At 41.7% G+C, this 19,919-nt stretch overlaps 1 protein-coding gene across 2 annotated transcripts in view; it reads left to right on the top strand.

Moving 5' to 3' along the window:
- Positions 1 to 19,919, top strand: part of CACHD1 (cache domain containing 1) — a 232,480-nt gene that overhangs the window by 162,171 nt on the left and 50,390 nt on the right. For both annotated transcript variants that reach the window (XM_040232671.1, XM_040232672.1), the window contains exons 5-8: positions 6,191 to 6,317; positions 9,002 to 9,146; positions 10,547 to 10,763; positions 16,756 to 16,905. In XM_040232671.1, the coding sequence (XP_040088605.1) occupies positions 6,191 to 6,317; positions 9,002 to 9,146; positions 10,547 to 10,763; positions 16,756 to 16,905 (639 nt within the window). The remainder of the gene's footprint in view (positions 1 to 6,190; positions 6,318 to 9,001; positions 9,147 to 10,546; positions 10,764 to 16,755; positions 16,906 to 19,919) is intronic.

Here is a 19,919-nt window from a genome sequence, read left to right as displayed (position 1 = left end):
GAATAGCATAAACAGTGTCTGGGGGTCTGTGAAATATGGTCCCTCCTAAATATATGGTAAAATGATACTCAAGATGTAAGCAAGGAACAGGCATTGGAAAGGTGCAATAGAGTATAATGCCAGAAATTTTGTTTGCAGTCCTTGGGATGTTAATTTATTTGATTCCCCTCCCAAAGGGTTGCTATTGCATGGAGTATTACTGAGAGGTACTATGTAATTTCTGGTCTGTTGGGAAAGTATGTGTGTTTTTGTGTGTCTGCCACTCTGTGTATTTAGGACAGCTCTTGTGTTTTACGTTTGGCAAGCTGTGGGGGGTAGACAGCTCTGTATGCTTTGCTGAGCAGTATTGGGCTACACATCAGAAAGTCCAGAGTTCCTCCAAGTGGGAGCAAAAGCTTTCTATTACAGAGCATTTTCCTTTTGTCCATACCTCTGCTGAATAATCCTGTTAAGAAAACAAAAGTCACCGCCCAGCTACACACAGTTTGTAATCCATTTCTTTCTCGTTGACATGGTGCGCTAAGCGTTAAAGAAAACATCCAGGTAAGGAGTCTGGGGGCGTGGTTGGTTTTGTTTTGACTGGTGAGGCCAATGATGTCAGAACCTATCAGATGTAGATGATGAAATTGGAAGGAAAATATCTGGGGACTATGGACTCTGAGGCCCATATGTTAGAATTATCCAGAGATAGTTCAGTACACTGTATGCAGGCGGATGTTGAGACCCAGTAGACGGGAAATAAAAGAGTACCTGCAAAGAGAAGAGGCAGTTTTTCAGCCATTTATCTGATGACAGTTTGTCAAAGGAAAAATAAGCCAATGAGTATGGCAAAATTCTTTATGTTCACTTATAATTGGCATAGGACATGTAAGAAAGAAATAGTCAATTGCTGAAGCGGATGGAGCCTTTACTCTTTGTCCTCTTACCATTTTTCTCTGGGCCTCTAAAGGGTCTTTAGGAGCACCTTTTTTCAAATCTATTACTTTGCTGATGCAGATTGTGAAATCTTATGGGGACAGAAGTGAAGAGCCTTTGGCAAGGTCTTCATTGCCCAACAGATACTGGCCTCTAGTGCTTCCCCAAACCTGGGCTTGTGCCAGGCTCTGAGGATGTGAAGACTTGGCCCCTGCCCTTCTGGGACTGACAACTCCTCTGTGTAAGACGTGCAGCACTAATAGTGACAAAAACAAACACATTGAACTTATCAAGCTTTGCTGTGAAGGAAAATACTGCATGCTCTGAGGGAGAAGAATAATGCAGGGTAGTCAGCGAAGGTGTCTCTGAGAAGGTGGTTATTCCAGATGGGCATATGTGCAGTAAAAGATAGCTCTCGATATCCAGTGGGTCGAACGGGGAAAAGGTGCGGCTGGGGAGTAGCAAAGGACGGATGGGGTTTGGATTTAATACTAGGCATAGTTAACTGGAAACCCTTTGAACAGTTTTAAGGAAGTCAATTGTGGGATTTGATTTCCATTTTAGAAAGATGCCTTTGGATGTTGAATAAAAAGTTGGGACTTAAACCCATGGCTTCTTATTCCCAGTCCTTCTGATTTATCAAGGTCTCCCTTTTAGTTTCTAAGAGCCAGCCTGAATTAAGTAGAAAGTGCAAAATAGCACTGGGCCTGTGTCCAGATGGCTTTCTCATGCCTGTGAGACATTTGATGGTGAAACAAAAAGACATTTCAAGCTCCCATCTCTAACCTGTTGAGCATCTACAAAATAATTAACAGGTCTCAGCTCTATAGTTTCTCTTGCAAATAAAAACTCCCTTTATTATCTAAAATATGCTATTTGTTGCTGGATGTCACACAGAGTCCTCAGCGCTGCAGTTCCTGTTGACTCTCCCCTCTAAGCTGTAGCTCGTGTCTGTGCCGTTTTCCAGGTAAAGTAGCCTGTGGGGTTGATGGAGAAGCCCACGACGTTAGACTCCCAGTGGGTGTCTGCGAGTTTTAGCAGCTGAGCACTTTGTTTTTTGTCAGAAGGTTAAATGCTCGCTTTAGACTTATGTCTTACTTCAATTTTGACATCATTACTTTTCGGCAAGTGTCTCCTTAATTGTATTTACTTATATTGTATACTTATAAACTGATGCAGCTGATTATTCTGAGAACCATCAACCTGTTTATACATTTATTCTGCCTCTCAAGAAGTACTCAGTATGCTTTTTATCTGTTGATTGCTAATTCATTTAGCAGTTATCTATTGACATGTAGAAGAACTGTAGTGTCCTGGAAAGAGCAAAGACTTTGGAGGCAGACATCTAGGTTAAATCATGACTTAGGGATTTGGGCAAGTTTGTTCTTCATGTTTAAAATAGTATAATAGCATAATAGTCATTATAAAACATCAAACTATATATAAAGCTAGTTTGTATGATGCTAAATAAATTTTCACTATTATTAAATAAGTTTTATTGAAGTATAATTGACATCTAATAAACTTCATCTGTTTAGCATACACAATTGATATGTTTTGATATATTTAGTCCCATAAAGTCATCCTGTATAATTCCATAAAAGATACTTGCTTTTTGCAAGAAAAGCTATGACAAACCTAGACAGCATATTAAAAAGAAAAGACATTACTTTCCCAACAAATGTCCATATAGTCAAAGCTATGGTTTTTCCAGCAGTCACGTATGGATGTTCGAATTGGACCATAAAGAAGGCTGAGCACTGAAGAACTGATGCTTTTAAATGGTGTTGGAGAAGACTCCTGAAAGTCTTCTCTCAGACTGCAAGGAGATCCAACCAGTCCATCCTAACGGAAATCAGTCCTGAATATTCATTGGAAGGACTGATGCTGTAATTGAAACTCCAATATTTTGGCCACCTGATGCAAAGAACTGACTCATTTGAAAAGATGCTGATGCTGGGAAAGATTGAAAGCAGGAGGAGAAGGGAATGACAGGGTGAGATGGTCGGATAATATCATTGACTCAATGCACATGAGTTTGAGCAAGCTCCAAGAGATGGTGAAGGACAGGGGAGTCTGGCATGCTGCAGTCCATGGGGTCACAGAGAGTTGGATACAACTGAGCGACTGAACAACAAAAATGAAATCATCAGACAAGCAAGCCTCTTCTCTCTCCATTTACCTAATTTTGTACCAGTTGTGTTGACAGTGGTGTTGGGAGAAGGGAGTGTTTATCATTTTTAAACATGTTTAGAATTAACATTGGTCTGTGTTGATTTAGTCACAGTATTTATGCATAATTGGATTTGGCATTAGAAGAAAGTAAGATAGTAAAATTTATTAAACAAAAGTATCAAAATGTTTAAGAAACATTAATAGTACTTCCACACAGATCTTCCTAGCCTATATGTTGCAGACATCACGTAGAGTGAATGCCTTGATGGGCAAAGAACTGGGAATCTGTGCTCAGGGGTACAGAGATGGCTCAGATATAGATCTCACCCTCAAGGATCTTTGAATCTAAGGATGGAGTATCAGAAAGTCAACTGTAAGGACAATAATTCTAAGTAGAAGGTGTTGTTGTTTAGTTGCTAAATTGTGTCCGACGTTTTTTGCAACCCATTGGACTGTAGCCTGCCAGGCTCCTTTTTCCATGGGATTTCCCCAGCAAGAATACTGGAGTGGTTTGCCATTTTCTTTCCTCCAGGCAATCTTCCCAACCCAGAGATCAAACCTGGGTCTCCTGCGGGAGGCTTGGCAGGAGGCTTCTTTATCACTGAGCCATCAGGGAAGCCCCTTCACTGGAAGGTGGGAAGAGGTAAAATGCAGAAGGATGTCAGAGAGTGTGATGACTTCTGTCTTGGATTCAAGCTGCAGTGAGAAAAAACCATTCATTGCCTTCTTCACGTGTGTGTCCGGGCAGCTCAGACAGATACAGACCCTGCCCACTGATAACTTCAAGCCTTGCACTGTGCATCATGGGCTGACAGGTTGGATGCCTGCCCAGCTTTCCTTCCTGGATGGCTTCCAGAATTTCCGAGGATCGAGTGAGTGTGCAAGACCCCAACTCAAGTTATCTAGTGATCAGAATGCCTGACTCCTGTGAATGGGGAAGCCCCCTCTGGAGTCCCAGCATGGATAATAGGGCTGTCACCCACCTCTAGGTCAGGAGGGGCCTGCATGGGGTGTGTGCAATGATAGATTGATTGCTTCAGGGCCCCAGGTTCCTCATTACCATAATAACCATCATCTTCTGCTGCTAGTGCTAAGTAACAGATGAGATTTAATCAGATACCAAAGTAATTCTAAGCAGGCAGGTTTGAGGAATCTTGCCTGACACTTAGGCTCTAGTGTTGGAATGGAACCAGAATGATCTTCTGTGGTGAGACTAAATGTATCACTTACTGTGTGAATTCTGATTTATTTTAAAACATTCTTGCGCTCATTGGCTCTCCTTTTAATAGTCTCACTGTAGCCTGTTTATTATTACAGATGTTACTTTTACATGAGGTCCCCGAGCTCTCCTTTACTTCCAAAGACAGCGTTTACCTTTTCACTGCCAGTTGACAGGGCTGCATGGAGAAGAGAACTAATGTGAGGTCAAGGTTAAGGCTCAGACTCCCAGGAGATGAGACAGAGAAAAACCCTCATCCCTATTTATGCATACTCATATCAGCATTGGTCTCCAGAGAGATGGTGGCTGTCTGGGTCCAGTGATGACCTTAATAAGGTCTCTTGGCAGAGTGCAGAGAGGGGACAGGTGTCATGGTCATATACTGGCTGACTTCCTTCTTGTCTATTCTGAGACCTTACGCAAGTCAGCAAACCTCTCTCAGCCCACCTCCTCATCTATAACTTGGGTTAATGGACTGTTTACTCCTAGGATATGTGTGAGACTACAGTGCACTATAGCTCCTTGATGTGTGTTGGGCAGGGTGACTGCTAAGTATATTCAAAGGCTTCCACATAGTGCATTTTACATGATGTAGTTGGAGGGCCATGGTCCAAATCCAGCTTGCCACTGATGTTTGCAAATACGCTTTTATAGAACACACCCGCCCATACAGTCTTTTACGGACGTCTGTGCTTGCTTTCACATCATAAGGTTGTGTTGGATTGTTGGAACAGGGACCATATGGTATGCAAAGCCACAGCTGCTGATCTCCTGGCTCTTTACATAAGATTGCTGACCCCTGAGCCAGACTACAGGATGGCTGTGTGGCATTCAGAGCTTTATCTATACATGTTTTGCCAAATAGACCTCATGCTTTCTTTTTTTGCTCCATTTGCCTCTATCTAATTCTTCTGATTTATTGCTTGTTATAGAAGCGCTGGTTTCTGCTCATCCTGTATATCTTGCAGCATGTAAAGCAGTACCCTACACACAGTAGTATGTGATACATGAATGAGGTGGTGTGGAGTGGACTGAAAGAGTGTAAGAGAAGAGAGAAAGATTTCATGGAGGTTTGGGGAAGGATTGCACACAGTAAGGTGGCTGCCATCCCAGCTGCAGAACAGGTGCGGGGGATGCCCTGCACTTCTGAAGGGAGTCATTACCACGTGATGGGGAGAACATGGGAGCCAGGACACCCAGACTTGAATCCCACGTCAGCCAGTTCCTGACGAGGCCTCAGACCAGTTGCTTAGGCTCCATAAGCCTATTTCTTCAACTCCAAAGTAGGGAATGATAAAACCCTCTTCATCCTGGAGTTGTTTTATGGATCAAATGAGATACTGTGAGGGCGTCTCTATTGTAGTGTTGGCACATTGGAATCATTCCATAAGCTATTCCTGAATGATTATGGTTCTGGCTTTTTAGGTACCATCCATGCCGTTTCCCTCATTGTGAAGCAAACAAGGTCAGCACACAGGTCTGGACTCTGGAGATTAGACTATTAGTATTAGTGTCTTCCACAGTTAGAGAACATACCCCTAAGGCAGCAAATATGCACTGACCCAACAGGGACTAGCCCAGTGAGGATGAGATTAATGCAAATGAGTCACTCATGCTGGAAAAATAATCCAGGACATTAAGTGTCACTATACAATATTAAGAATAATTGCTTTACTTGACTGAAGCATTCATGACATTTTCCATTCATGGGGTGTTTTTTTAAGGGACAGAAAGCAAATGTTTAGTAGAAAATTTATAGCCTTAAATCTAATGGGATTTATTCATACTACAAACCATTTATGCAAAACAGATGCCTGAGGCACAGTGCCTGCGTGCACCTGTGGATTTGGTGGTTATATTTCTTTTCCCCCACTCCTCCAGTTCTTGCAGACAACCTGAAATCCAACCCTGGAATTAAGTGGCAGTATTTCAGTTCGGAAGAAGGAATTTTCACTGTTTTCCCAGCACACAAGTTCCGGTGTAAGGGCAGCTATGAGCATCGCAGTAGGTACGTTGACTTGTTTGCCAAAGTTTTAATTACTGCTTAAGAGTAATCTGTATAAAATATAGACTCCCCATTCATCCACACAACTCTGCCTCCAAACTGTGCTTTTAGAAACTTATCCTGAATTGATTTCACTATTTAACATAGGTGGGTGTGGAAATGCTCAGGAAGGCAAATGATGAAGCCCAGAGCATTTTTAGAAGTATCTAACAAGCCAAGTAAAACAAGGTATTTACTAAGGAATAAAAATATTGAAGCACTTAGACTGTTTTGCCCTTCAGACACCTTTGTTGAGAGACAAATGGTAATACTTTCTCTAAAGACCAGCGCTAGAAGACTTTACAGTGTATGAGTAGAGCTTGTGATTCACAATTTTCCTTTCTATGATAACGTGCTTGGCCATCCTTTTGACATTTACATGTCTGCTACTAGAAGTTTGAAGGTTGTCCAGAAAACACTGGATTGAGGATCGTTAACATGCCGTTTTTCTCAGGAAATAACTTGAGATGCTACCTCTTAGCCAGAAGGGCGGTAATGGTGAGATAATTTGTATGACAAGACTCATCAATTTACAGAATCCCTTAGGCAAAGATCCTTTCCTTCCGAATCCTCACAGTTTCTCTTTTGCTGCCAGAACTTCCCGAACTAGTGCAAGATGCCTGGCTCACTTTTTTTTGAGTGTAAATTAACTGCCATCTTTATTTTTATTCTTTCCATCTTATTTTAAATTTGCTAAACTTGCTGTGATAATCACTTCATGATGCATGTAAGTCAAACCAGTGTGCTGCTGTATACCTTAAATGTACACAGTGCTGTGTGTCGATTACATCTCAATATTAGAAGAAAAAGTAAAGTATACCTAAAATTGTCCCCAGGAAAATACTCCCTCTGTGCTTCTCCTAGAAGGACATTTGTGTGGTTTCTTCCATTCCTTCCCTAGACAGCATGATGAAGACTTGAGCATCTTGGAGACTGTACCAGAGTCCATGACCTTGGATTCTAGGCCAGCTCATCTCTCAGGAGAGGCCAAAGACACTTTGAACCATCCAATTCTCATTTACTTCTAAGAAGATAGATTAGATGGCATTCTGCTTTAGTACCTTGTCACAAATTAACGTTCACTTTCACTCAGAAGGTTTCACAAATCTCTCCCCCTAAATAGGCATTAATCAGTCCTGAAGCCTCTGTTCCCTTGGCTAAGTAATCTGAGTTTCTTTCCTCATAGATTGCTGTAGCCATCTCTTTACCTGTCCTCTGAGGCTTTTGCAGAGTGTGGAGTGGGTTTGCAGAGCATTCCAGAAAGGAACCAATCTCACTGTGAGGACCACCTCCCAGATTGTACATATAATGCTGCTATTTATGTCTCCCATTAAAGCAGTTTTTAACAATTTACTGTGACAGCATGCAGACATATCCTGCTTTTCGTTTATGTGAGTTGAATTGCAAAAGAGGAGGTATGTCATTTTTTTAAAAAAAGAATCTGCTCCCCTAGCTTGGAGGACCTAAAAGTTCAGTATTTGACATGGTTGTCAATGGTGGGAAAGACGGATTTCCTTATTCTCTGCTGTCTTCTTCATTTCTGTAGCCACCAATTTTGGATTCTCTTTATTCTATTTCCTTACTTGGCTGAATGGTATTCACTCGTGAAAATATAGTAGTACCTCAGTATTAATGTAGGACTTTTGGCTTGAGAACAATTAGTGTAAACTTGGCCCGATTTTGAGTTTTTTGGTGCTTTGCCTGTATTTCTTAATTTGTACCCAGGCTTTTGTGACTCAACTGGCATCTAACATTTCACGGAAAAATCTAGTGTTTTAAGGGTGTCCATAAAGGAGAGAATTCTCTCGAGGCTGATTTGCTCTCTTAAGCTCCCTCTAATTTGTTCCAGCTTTAAAACTGTGAATAGAGACCTCATTAAACCTCTTCTCACAAACCTGCCTGCACTGCACACTCACAGAAGGCCGCTTTGATGGGAGGTTTTTCTCCTTTGGAGTTCCCCTATCCACCCCCACCCGCTCTTCTTAATGTTGGCAAACAAAAACCTGGCAAGAAGAGTGGCTATCACAGGCTTAGACAAATCTGATGGCACGGTTTTAGATCTCTGATAAGGGGCCTTTTGGTGGCTGACCTGTGTAAATGGCTATAGTACAGAAAGGAAAGGGCCCTCCTAGCAGTGGCTTTTGTCTGGAGAGAGAGAAACCAAACCTGCTATTCAGAGCTGCTCAGCATGCTCACAAATGATAGGCCTCCTCGGTTTTAGCCAAGCCCCACTCAAAGTCTGCAGAGGACCCAGCACTGAAAAACAGTGGACTTTTTTTCTCCCTGCTAGTATGTCTCTGCTGCCTGTTGGGCCACCAGGTCCATTTCCTGGGAGGGTGCACACAGGCTGAAAAAGCCAGTCTTCCAAAGGCTTTGCTTCTTAAAATCTTCTCCCAGTTGCTCTAATCTTTGGAAGACAGAAGTCACCAGTCTCTGTTGTGCAGACACCCACGATAGTCTCGAGATATTGTTTTCAATGTACCAGGAGAGTTTTCTCATTCCATGCTGGTCTCTCCACCCTTGTGCCAGCCCCCCCTGAAACACACAGAGGCCAGCACACCTGCCCATCTGTAGCACTCACAGCTGTGTTAGGTCCCAGCCTTCCTCCTAAACCAGGAGTGACCCCTGAGAGCTTCTTGCCGTTCTAGACCTATCTACGTCTCTACCGTCCGGCCGCAGTCAAAGCACGTAGTAGTGATCCTGGACCATGGGGCCTCGGTCACAGACACGCAGCTTCAGATCGCCAAGGATGCTGCTCAAGTCATCCTCAGCGCCATTGATGAACACGACAAGGTATTGATGACCCCAGTGACGCCCTCTACCCTTCCCACTAGCATTGGGTCTTTCTTGAATACCCTTTTAAAAACACTCTATGTTTTATGGTATGTGTTTTTCAGTCCACCTCTATAAATGACTTTGAGAAAAGAGTGGTTTACTTTTTATTCTTGTATCTGAGGAAGTAGCTGCTAATACTAGTTCCAGATCTCTTTTTAAAACCACTCCCACCAAACTGGGCTTCCCTGATAGCTCAGTTGATAAAGAATCCACGTGCAATGCAGGAGACCCCAGTTCAATTCCTGGGTCGGGAAGATCCACTGAAGAAGGGATAGGCTACCCACTCCAGTATTCTTGACCTTCCCTTGTGGCTTAGATGCTAAAGAATCCACTTGCAATGCAGAAGACCTGGGTTTGATCCCTGGGTTGGGAAGATCCCCTGGAGAAGTGAAAGGCTACCCACTCCAGTATTCTGGCCTGGAGAATTCCATGGACTGTATAGTCCATGGGGTCCCAGAGTTGGATACAACTGAGCAACTTTCACTTTCAATTTCAATTCAATTCCACCAAACTGAGTCTTGCCCTTCCTTAATGGCTTCTGTTAAGACTGCTAATTAGCTGTAACTTTCACACTGCTAGTTATACTAAGGAGGAACAAGGTGAAGGCTTGGACACTGGTGGGTGACCAGACTTTGTCTCAAGATTGATAGGAAGGGAAGGATAAAAGAAGGCTGTTAGAGGTTTATTAATCTTTAGGACACCTTAGAGATAGCTGTGTTTCCAGCTAATGATAATCTATCGCCTGTAGACATTTAACTTTTCCATCTCCTAAGGTTTTGCTCACTAATCTAATTGTTTAAAACACACACCTAGGACTTACCTGGCAGTCCAGTGGTTAAAACTTTGCCTTCCAATGCAGGGGGTGCAGCTTCAATATCTGGTTGGGGAGCCAAGATTCCTCCCCTAAAAAACATAAAACAGAAGCATTATTGTAAAAAATTATTGAATTACAACTTTAAAATAGTCCACATCAAAAAAAAAAAATTTAAACACACACACGTACCCTTTATCGTTTCCCTCATCCCCACCTCCAGTTGGAAAATGACTATCGTTAGTACTGGTCAAGATTTTTCTCTGTGTCAAATATTGTTTTTAATGTTCTAGACAAACATCATACTTCTGACTTCATCTTGGAACAAAACCAAAACTCTAGGGTCTGAGTCTCTGTCCCTTACCACTCTTTAACTGCTCTTCTTCAAATACGATAGATTGATGCCTCTGGGCTTTTATTTTTAAACTCTTCAAAACTGTCCTGTAGGACTTCTCACCTTGTGGGCTCTCCTGAAATGTGAAACACTTTTCCTTGGCAGAATAACAAGTTTTTGTTTGCCTGTGTGTGTGTGTGTTTTCCCCTCCAGATTTCCGTGTTGACAGTGGCAGACACCGTCAGGACCTGCTCCCTTGACCAGTGCTATAAGACGTTCCTGTCTCCAGCCACCAGTGAGACAAAAAGGAAGATGTCCACCTTCGTCAGCAGCGTCAAGTCCTTGGACAGCCCTACCCAGCACTCTATGGGATTTCAAAAGGCATTTCAGCTGATTCGAAGCACCAACAATAGCACCAAATTCCAAGCAAGTAAGTGCCTTTGCTCTTACGGCATGGAACTCATAAACTAGGTAAATGATGGTGATAGAAAGAGATTGTTAACTGATCACACAACTACGTCCAGAGGGGTTTTTCCTAAACTGACGGGATAAAAATTTCTTGTGTTGTCATATTATCATCTAATACTAGGAACTTACTAGATTTTCTCATCTTTTCCAATCAGAGGTACTCTGCATGATTTCTTTACTCCCTGAGCCTCTTCTTCCTGCCCTTTTATTAGGAACATATCCTTGTTTATTTCCCCGGAGAATATCCACATCCTTTTTAATGCTAATTGTCCACCCCGCCTAGTCACTGACTTACAGTGACTCTGCTTGTGCGCATGTGTGCAGAAACAGGACAGCCTGAATTCTTGCCTTGATCTTTCCTTCCTCTAACCAACTGTCATTTAGATGAGCACAGCCCTTCAAATGTACAAAGGCACTCTAATTTAATTTTCATGTATTAAAGAAAATCTGGAATTAGGATGCAGGCTAAAGTAAAGGAAAGGATATTTGAAATAAGACCCATGCTTTGAAACTACTGAAAGGAATCTATGTCATTTTCTCTTTTATATTTGATAATCTGTTTGTTGGGTTTTTTTGTTTGTTTTTTAATGAATGTACCCTGTTGAGATAAATGTAATGACTATATTTTCAAGCTCTTCAATGTGTCTGCATTAAAACTAAGACAGCATTGATAAATGCCCAGCATAGTGCTGGAACATGATGGGCCCCTGAAAGAAGCTACAGTAATTATTACAGGTAATGATGGTAGATGGTGTCTCATTTTTATGTTTTTCTATATTGTTATCTCACAGCTTCCATGGGACAGGAGTCCATCCGTTGCTTCTCTGTTTAGGATTATACAAGGCTGCAGTCTAGGTATTAGCCAGGTCTGTGATTGCATCTGAGTTTCAGAGTCCTCTTCCAAGCTCAACCACTGGCAGAATTTATTTCCTTCCAATTGTAAACTCATATCTACTTGCTTCTTCAAGGTCAGGAGGAGAGCATCTTTCCTTCCAGCCCCTGATGTCAGGGAAGGCTTGGACCCTCTTTTAAAGGTTTTGTCTGATCTTATCAGGCTCACTCTTCTGATTTAAATAAACTACTCTCCCTCATGGTTAACTTATTAACACCTTAACTATACCTGCAGAATCCCTCCATCTTTGCCATATATGTAGCACAATCACAGGAATAATATCCCATCACCTTTGCCATATTCTGTTGGTCAGAAGCAAATTACTGGTCATACTCATACTCAAGAGGAGGGGATCATAAAAGAGTGTGGGTCTTCAGGGTCATCTTAGAGTTTTGCCTACCAACCTTGGCAAGCACCAGCTATCCATAACCAATATTACAGGATGCCTGAGTGCAAAGTTGTCCCTTGTTCAGTGAAGCCGAAGGATAACGTTGACCTCTTGAGCAGTCAAGACAGATTGGCTAGTTGGCCAATGCCGTTCATCTGTGGATGCCCTTTACCAGCTGTCATCTGCCTGTCAGCGTTCCTCATCAGACGTGCTCTTTTTACTTGATTGTTCAGTTCTCAAACCATCTTTAGAGATGAAGTCCAATTTTGGTGATGACACTGTTTAAATAATAGAGAGCAATGTTAGACTGGCAGCAGTCAGGCAGTGAGGTGTCAAGGGAGCTCGAGGTAAGGTTTGGGGAGCACGGACAGCTAGAGAGAGTATCCTCGATCAAGAAGGCAGCTGCTCCTCTGTTCAGCCTTGCAGGAGTGCCTGTCCAGTGTTGCCAGATCTTCTGTTTTAAGAGAAGCCAAAAATCTGGATTTTTATGTGAAACCCCTTGATTTTCAAATGTTGTCATTTGTTCCAGCTTTAAAACTGTGAATAGAGACTTCATTAAACCTCTTCTTATAAACTTTCCTGCACTGTATGTTAGCAGAAAGCTGCTTTGGCAGGAAACATTTCTCCTTTGGGTTTTGGGGGATTTTCCTAATGTTGGCGAGCAAAAACATGGCAAGAAGAGTCACTGATTTGGACACATTTTGACGGCACTATTTTTTAAATGTGAAAAGGGTCTTTTTCTAGGCCAAGTAAGATGTTTTTTTTAAAGTTTATCTCACAGGCTTCCATTTTACAGTGTCTACTGGTAGTTCAAAGAAAGAAGAACCCAGATTAGGTTGCATAATGAAGCACGTCAGGAATTAGTATTACCTAGTTTATTAAGGAAAGGTTTGAGGTGCTTTCAAGCAATGTTACATAGTAGTTAAGCATACGGATTTTGAATTTCAACCAATGTGTGCTCAAATTCCTCCTCTGAAATTTTTTGAAACTTGTGTAAATTACTTGATTTCTCCAAGTCTGGTTTCCTCCATCTGCAAACTGAGGGTGATAATAAGATCCAGGATCTCATCATAAATATTAAGTACATATTAGCTGTGATTATAATGATATTCAGTTTCCTTTAAGACTTATTGCTCTGGCTAAAGGAACGCAGATACTCTAGACATTCCAATTTGACCCCTAGCCCAGAGACAGTCAAGGACCATTAGTCACCTTGGCAATAGCATAGTGAGGGGTCTACATACTCCTCTTATGAATTTATACTGTATATCATAACTTGTATTCACTCCACAGACAAGTATTTATTATCTACTCTACTGTGTACCTGGCACTTTTTGAAGACCATTTGGTAGGATTTTCTCAATGAGTAAGACCTACCTTATAAGGTTATTGGAAGGATTAGTCTGTGCATGAAAACCAAGTATCTGCCCCATGTTGATAGCCATATATGAACAAGAGCCACATGGCCAAGTCATGGTAGCTTTGTGCTAATTTGCTTTGTACTAATAAGAAAAACTAAAACTTTTATTCAGTGCTGACTCTGTTTCAGTCCTATGGTGGATCTGTAACAGATACCATCAACACATTTGGATTTTTTTTCCTAGGTTTGTTTTGGGGATGACCGGTTGAGAGGTCATTTTGTAGCAGAAGGAATATGACAGTTAGGAGTTGGGATCTAATGGCATGGGCAAAGTCCAAATTTGAGTTGTTCTTCCCACTTTGACATTTCAAGGAATGCTGGTGGCTTTCACAGGGACTTGTCACATGGAGAGGGTTACATTTTCTTCCAGGGACATGCTATATCTTTGCTCTGCCCCAGTTGTCTGTAATGACTCATCCCTAACATTATTAATCACAAAGCTTAATGTTCCCATAAGTGATTAGAGCAGGGATATCCTAGTAAGTAGAAAAATAAATCAGAGCAAATTTGGCAGATCTGATATTTAAAAATAGAAAAATAACTCAGTTTTGCCTAAGAATGGGGCAGGAACAGAGTCAGGAGCTGGGCAGAGACAGAGAGAATGCTTGCAGAACATGTATCTTATTGTTGGGATGGAAAGAAAATAACACTTGGCAGCTAAAGGAGCTGCAGGCTGCAGGCCTTCTGGCTTTCCAGTCACGGCCTATGCCTAAGACCAGCTGTCAGTGACAGTATGTTTTATCCAGAGTCATAAAGCCAAGTAAGAAAACCCAAGGGTTCACTTTAGGTCAGTCTTAAAAGTGTCCAGGAATTTCTCACATGTGTTGGTTTGTCTCAAACTTTAGATCATACTTTATTTTATGATATATCTGTATCCCACCTACTGGGGTCAAATAGTATTTTTTTCCCAGTCTGAAACTTAAGTGAGCTGTTTTGCATCCTAAAAAAAAAAAAATGTATAGGACTGTGTTTACAACATTGAAAAAAGACTGACATCGATTAAGATCAGGATATTCCCTAGTGATTTTACATCAGGTTTCATACCCTAATTTTAAATATGTAATTTAAATTTGCAGTTAATATTTATTAAAGAATTGTTCAGGCATCAAAATTAGCTTTAAAGCTTGCTTATATATTAAGTCTTCAGTTCAGTTCAGTTGCTTAGTCGTATTCAACTCTTTGCAACCCCATGGATTGCAGCATGTCAGGCTTCCCTGTCCATCACAGACTCCCGGAGCCTACTCAAACTCATGTCCATTGCACTGGTGATGATGCCATTCAACCATCTCTTCCTCTGTCATCCCCTTCTCCTCCCGCCTTTAATCTTTCCCAGCATCAGGGTCTTTTCCAATGAGTTGGTTCTTTGCATCAGGTGGCCAAAGTATTGGAGCTTAGCTTCAGCATCAGTCCTTCCAATGAATATTCAGGACTGATTTCCTTTAAGAAGGACTGGTTGGATCTCCTTATGGTCCAAGAGACTCTTAAGAATCTTCTTCAACACCACAGTTCAAAAGCATCAAGTTGTTGTTATTCAATTCTACATAATAAAGAGTCTAAAATGGAAATTTTCAAATGGAAGAAAATTCAGTCATTGTATTCTCATCATTGTTAGGATGATTTTTTAAATAATCTGTTCCTGGATAATAAATTATCCAACACCCAGTGGCTTAAGACAATAAACATTTATTATCTCAGTGTTTATAGGTAAGGAATCTGGGCACAGCATGGTTGGGTGCCTCTGCCCAAAGGTATCTTATGAGGTTGTGGTCAAATTGTTGGCCAGAGAGTCTGTCATCTCAGAGTTCAACTTGGGAAAGATCTGCTTCTAAGTTCACTCACATGGTTGCTGGAGGATTCGATTCTGAGGGCCTCAGTTCCTTGCCTCTCATAGGCTAGCTCACAACATTCTCTCTGGCTTACCCAAGAGAGAGCACACAGGTGGAAGCCTGGTCTTTCTGTAACCTAATCCATCTCTTGACACCCCATGACCTCTGCTGCATTCTGTCATTAAATCCAGTCTACCCTCAAAGAGAGACCACACGGCGATGTGAATATCAGGAAGTGGGATCATTGGGGAACCAACCTGGAGGCTGCCTCCCCCAGTAGCTAGAAAGCAATCTCAGATGAATGACAACTGTAAGAACCTAAAGAAACAAGCGTATAGCATATCAATCATTATTTCTCAATTAAAAGAATATCTGTGTAGGTTATCTTAAAAATAGATGCTGAATCAGAGAATCTCAGGTTAAAAAGACAGTATAAAATCCAGCTGGCTTACTGCCCTCCTTCCATTAAAGCTGTCATTCAGCCTTTGCATCTTTAGTAATAGGAAATGTACCACTTTAATTTTTGAGGAAATCCTCCTGAAAGAAGTTTTCACTGTGAGCTACAATGAGTTCTCAGTCATTAGCCCTAGCTGGAGAGTCATTTTACTCCAGAGTCTAGGTGCTTCTTCATGCCAATACAAGGATTTTCTTTTTTGTTTGGTGTTAAAGCTTTTATTTTCTATTCACCATCATACTTTTGCTTTCATTCTGAAATTAACCAATTAGCCCTCATAGCAACCCTGTGAAGTAAATACGGTCATTATCCTCATTTTGTTTTAGATAAGGAGATTTTGGCATAGAAAGGTTAGGTAATCTACCCAGACACTACTTGAAAGTAGCACAGTTGAGATGTGGACACAGGCAACTTGGCTCCTATGTCCACGTTTTATTTTATTTTATTTTAATTTACTGCCTTTCTAGACTGATGAATTTTAAAACAGAAATGTTTGTTTGAAACTGCTTAGCATAGAGACAGATAACCTTGCAAATCTCAGTAGTCTCTGGAAGAACCATCATTTTAAAGCCTAGATCCCCCAAAATGTATATTCCTGGTAAAGATCCTGGGTCACTGAGGAAAGAGTAAATCAGGTTCTGAATGCTCTATTTTAGAAGGCCGGAGTGACGTCCATTTGGGATGGCTGAGTTACCACAACCGTGGATGCCTGGAGGAACTTGCCTTCTTTGCTCTAGTAAACTCATTAGGAGCATCTCTTTACCTGACACTGGCTAAATGAGGCCTCGTGGACCAGGACAGGCGGGACGGAAGAGCAGCAGAAGCAGGGAGATGAAAGCTCAGCATCAGACGGGCAGCAGTAAGAAGAGTGGGCCCAGTAGGTCCTTGAGGCAGGACAGTCCAGTGGAACAGAAACGAGTTGCTGCCTTTAGCCAGCCTCTGATGTAACATTCAGTTTGTATGTGTTTGTTTAGATACAGACATGGTCATCATTTACCTTTCCGCTGGCATTACATCAAAGGACTCTTCAGAAGAAGATAAAAAGGCAACTCTCCGTGTCATCAATGAAGAAAATAGCTTTCTAAACAACTCTGTAATGATTCTCACCTACGCCCTCATGAACGGTAGGTAGTGTTTCGAGATCCTTTTCTTTCAGATAAAATGTTCTCTCTAAGTGCATGCTGCTTTCAAAAAATATGAAAGAACCATCACAGGGTGCTTTGATGAGGGTATGAGGAGCAGATTCCTTCCCAAACCCAGCTTTCTCCCCCTTATACGGATACTCAGGGCATGTGTCAGGATGTCCCTGTCTCTTCATCTCTTTGTCCAGCCAGCTCTTCATTTCTAAAACTTCTGCAGTTACACGGTCTTACACAGGCATCTGTGCAGCTCCATTTTTTTGGGGGGGGAGGGGGAAGTTTCTCCATATATACTTGGATTTTGATACTGGATGAAGCTTATTAACTTATCTCATTGATTTAAGATCAGGAAGCCCAAGTACTAACCTAGATTATTCTCTAAAACCAGGACTGTGAATATCACATTTACCTGCAGAATCACCAGCTGTGCCGCTTTCTCCCTATTCCCTCTCGTAGCTGTGTCGTGGCAATGAGAAGTGTCTACTTGACAGAGTTCTTGTGAAGGCTAACCCTGACGTTGAGTGAACACCCAGGATGGTGCCAGGCACTTGCTAGGCGCTCATTAAGGCTGATTGTGTGGCTGTTAAATCAGTCTGAGAGAGTTTACTAAACTGGCAAATCTGATAGAGTACTCAATAGTTTCCCTCCAGCAATTTAACCATCCTCCAGTCTGACGACAGCCCGATTTTCTAGCTCCCCGCTGTGTCATGCCCCCCCCCCACCACCTGTGAACACACAGCTCCTCCTCCTCTTCTTTGGGCCCCTTGCTCTCAGTGTTCAAAGTGGCCCCATTCTCTTGTTCTTGAGAGAACACAGCTTGATTTACACTCCTCCTCACCTGTTGTCTCTTATCTCCCCTCTCCACTTCCAGGTTTCTGTGCAGAACCAGCTGGCTTGAGGGGCACTGGTTCTTACATTTTAATGGGATAAGGATTACTGGTAGATTCATCTTTAAATGCAGATTCCCAGGCAGTGTCTACAGATTTGTGATCAGACCCTCCTAGATAGTTCCAGGAATCTGTATTTAGGCCAGCATGATTGTTTTCCAGATATTTTGTGGACTGCTTGCACATGGAAAAACACAGGGGCTGATGTCTAGAGGTTTTCAGTTTCAATCTGCATTTGCTAGCCGTGTGGCTTATGGCTAGTTACTTAATCTCTTGGGGGCCTCACTTCGATCTGTCAAATAAAAAGAATAAAATCTCCATAGGGTTGCTCTGATAATAAATATGCAAGATATGTTGTGCTTATGAAGCACATACCATATACAACAGAGTGTGCTGAGGTCCTAGAGCTGTTTTATACATCTCTTGTCTTCAAGAAGCCCTTGACCCAGTGAGGAAGATAGACAAGGCAAATGAATTAAAGGTAATAGAACAGGTGTAAGGAGACATAAAAGGAAGCGATCATGCCTTTCCCATGTGTTTTGCAGGTCTGCTCAAGCAGATTCTGAGCAGTTTTCTTGCATCACCCATCTCTTCACTGGTCCTAGATTTTCCCATGGGAGTATCATGTGCACTTGCTGTGCCCCTGATAATTCCACTTTTTGAAACGTATGGTTACTTCCCCTAACCACTCTCATCTTTTCTCTTTCTTCCCATAAGCTAGCCTGACACACCTCTCTGTAAAGTATCTCTGAACATTACTCAAGAGGGTTGACACATACCCTTAATTCTGTCAGTTCAAATAGGGAAGCAGAATCACAGTGAAAATTGTGGTATATCAAATTAATTAATTATCAGAATAAGAGCATGTACTATTGATGAGAATGTAAATTTGTACAGCCACTGTAGAAAACAGTATGGAAGTTTCTTTAAAAACTAAAAAGAGAGATACCATATGATCTAGCAATCCCACTCCTAAACTTCTATCTGAGAAAAACAAAAGCTCAAATCGAAAAAAAAAAATACATGCACCCCAATGTTCATAGCAGTACTATTAATAGCAAAGACATGGAAACAACCCAATTGCCCATCAACAGATGACTGGCTTAAGATGTGGTAAATGTATGCAATGGAATATTACTCAGCCATAAAAAAGAATGAACCATTGTCATTTATAGTAACATGGATGAACCTGGACAATTAAGTCTGAAGTAAGTCAGATAAAGAAAGACAAATATATCACTTGTATGTGGAATCTTAAAAAAAATAATAATAATACAAGTGAATCTATATATGAAACAGATTCACAGACATAGGAAACAAACTTACAGTTACCAAAGGGAAAAGGTGTCAGGGAGGGATAAATTAAGAGTATGGGATTAACAGATCCTAGGAGACGGCAATGGCAACCCACTCCAGTACTCTTGCCTGGAAAATCCCATGGACAGAGGAGCCTGGAAGGCTGCAGTCCATGGGATCGCTAGGAGTCGTACACGACTGAGTGACTTCACTTTCACTTTTCCCTTTGATGCATTGGAGAAGGAAATGGCAACCCACTCCAGTGTTCTTGCCTGGAGAATCCCAGGGACGGGGGAGCCTGGTGGGCTGCCGTCTCTGGGGTTGCACAGAGTCCGACACGACTGAAGCTACTTAGCAGCAGCAGTATATATAAAATAGATAAGCAACAAAGATTTACCGCATAATGCAGGGAACCATATTCAATATCTTGTAATAACCTATATTGAAAAGTAATCTGAAAAAATATTTATGTATATAACTGAATCACTTTGCTGTATACCTGAAACCAACACAATACCTCAATTTAAAATAAGAGAGTAAGAATGTACACAATTATGGGGGGAAACTGGAAGAGTAAAGATGCAAAGAGGAATTGACAACTCAAAGGTTATTAACCAGCTCTGATCTGGGTGAACAAGTTGAAGCTTGCAAGGATGTCTAGAGACTAGGACCGCTGCAGACTGTGTAGGAAGTCTGGTGTAGAAGTCTGAGAAGCTGTTGTCCCTTTGTGGCTGTTCTCTCTGAATTCTCAGTGAAGCATCTGGAGTGAGCCTGCCCTTGGTTGGGTTTCCCTTGGTGAGTAAGCCAGCAATTGGG

This window comes from Oryx dammah, unplaced genomic scaffold, assembly GCF_014754425.2.
Source record: "Oryx dammah isolate SB20612 unplaced genomic scaffold, SCBI_Odam_1.1 HiC_scaffold_28, whole genome shotgun sequence".
NCBI lineage: Eukaryota > Metazoa > Chordata > Mammalia > Artiodactyla > Bovidae > Oryx > Oryx dammah.
The sequence above is the reverse complement of the archived record's forward strand: the minus strand, read 5'-3'. Positions and strand labels throughout refer to the sequence as shown.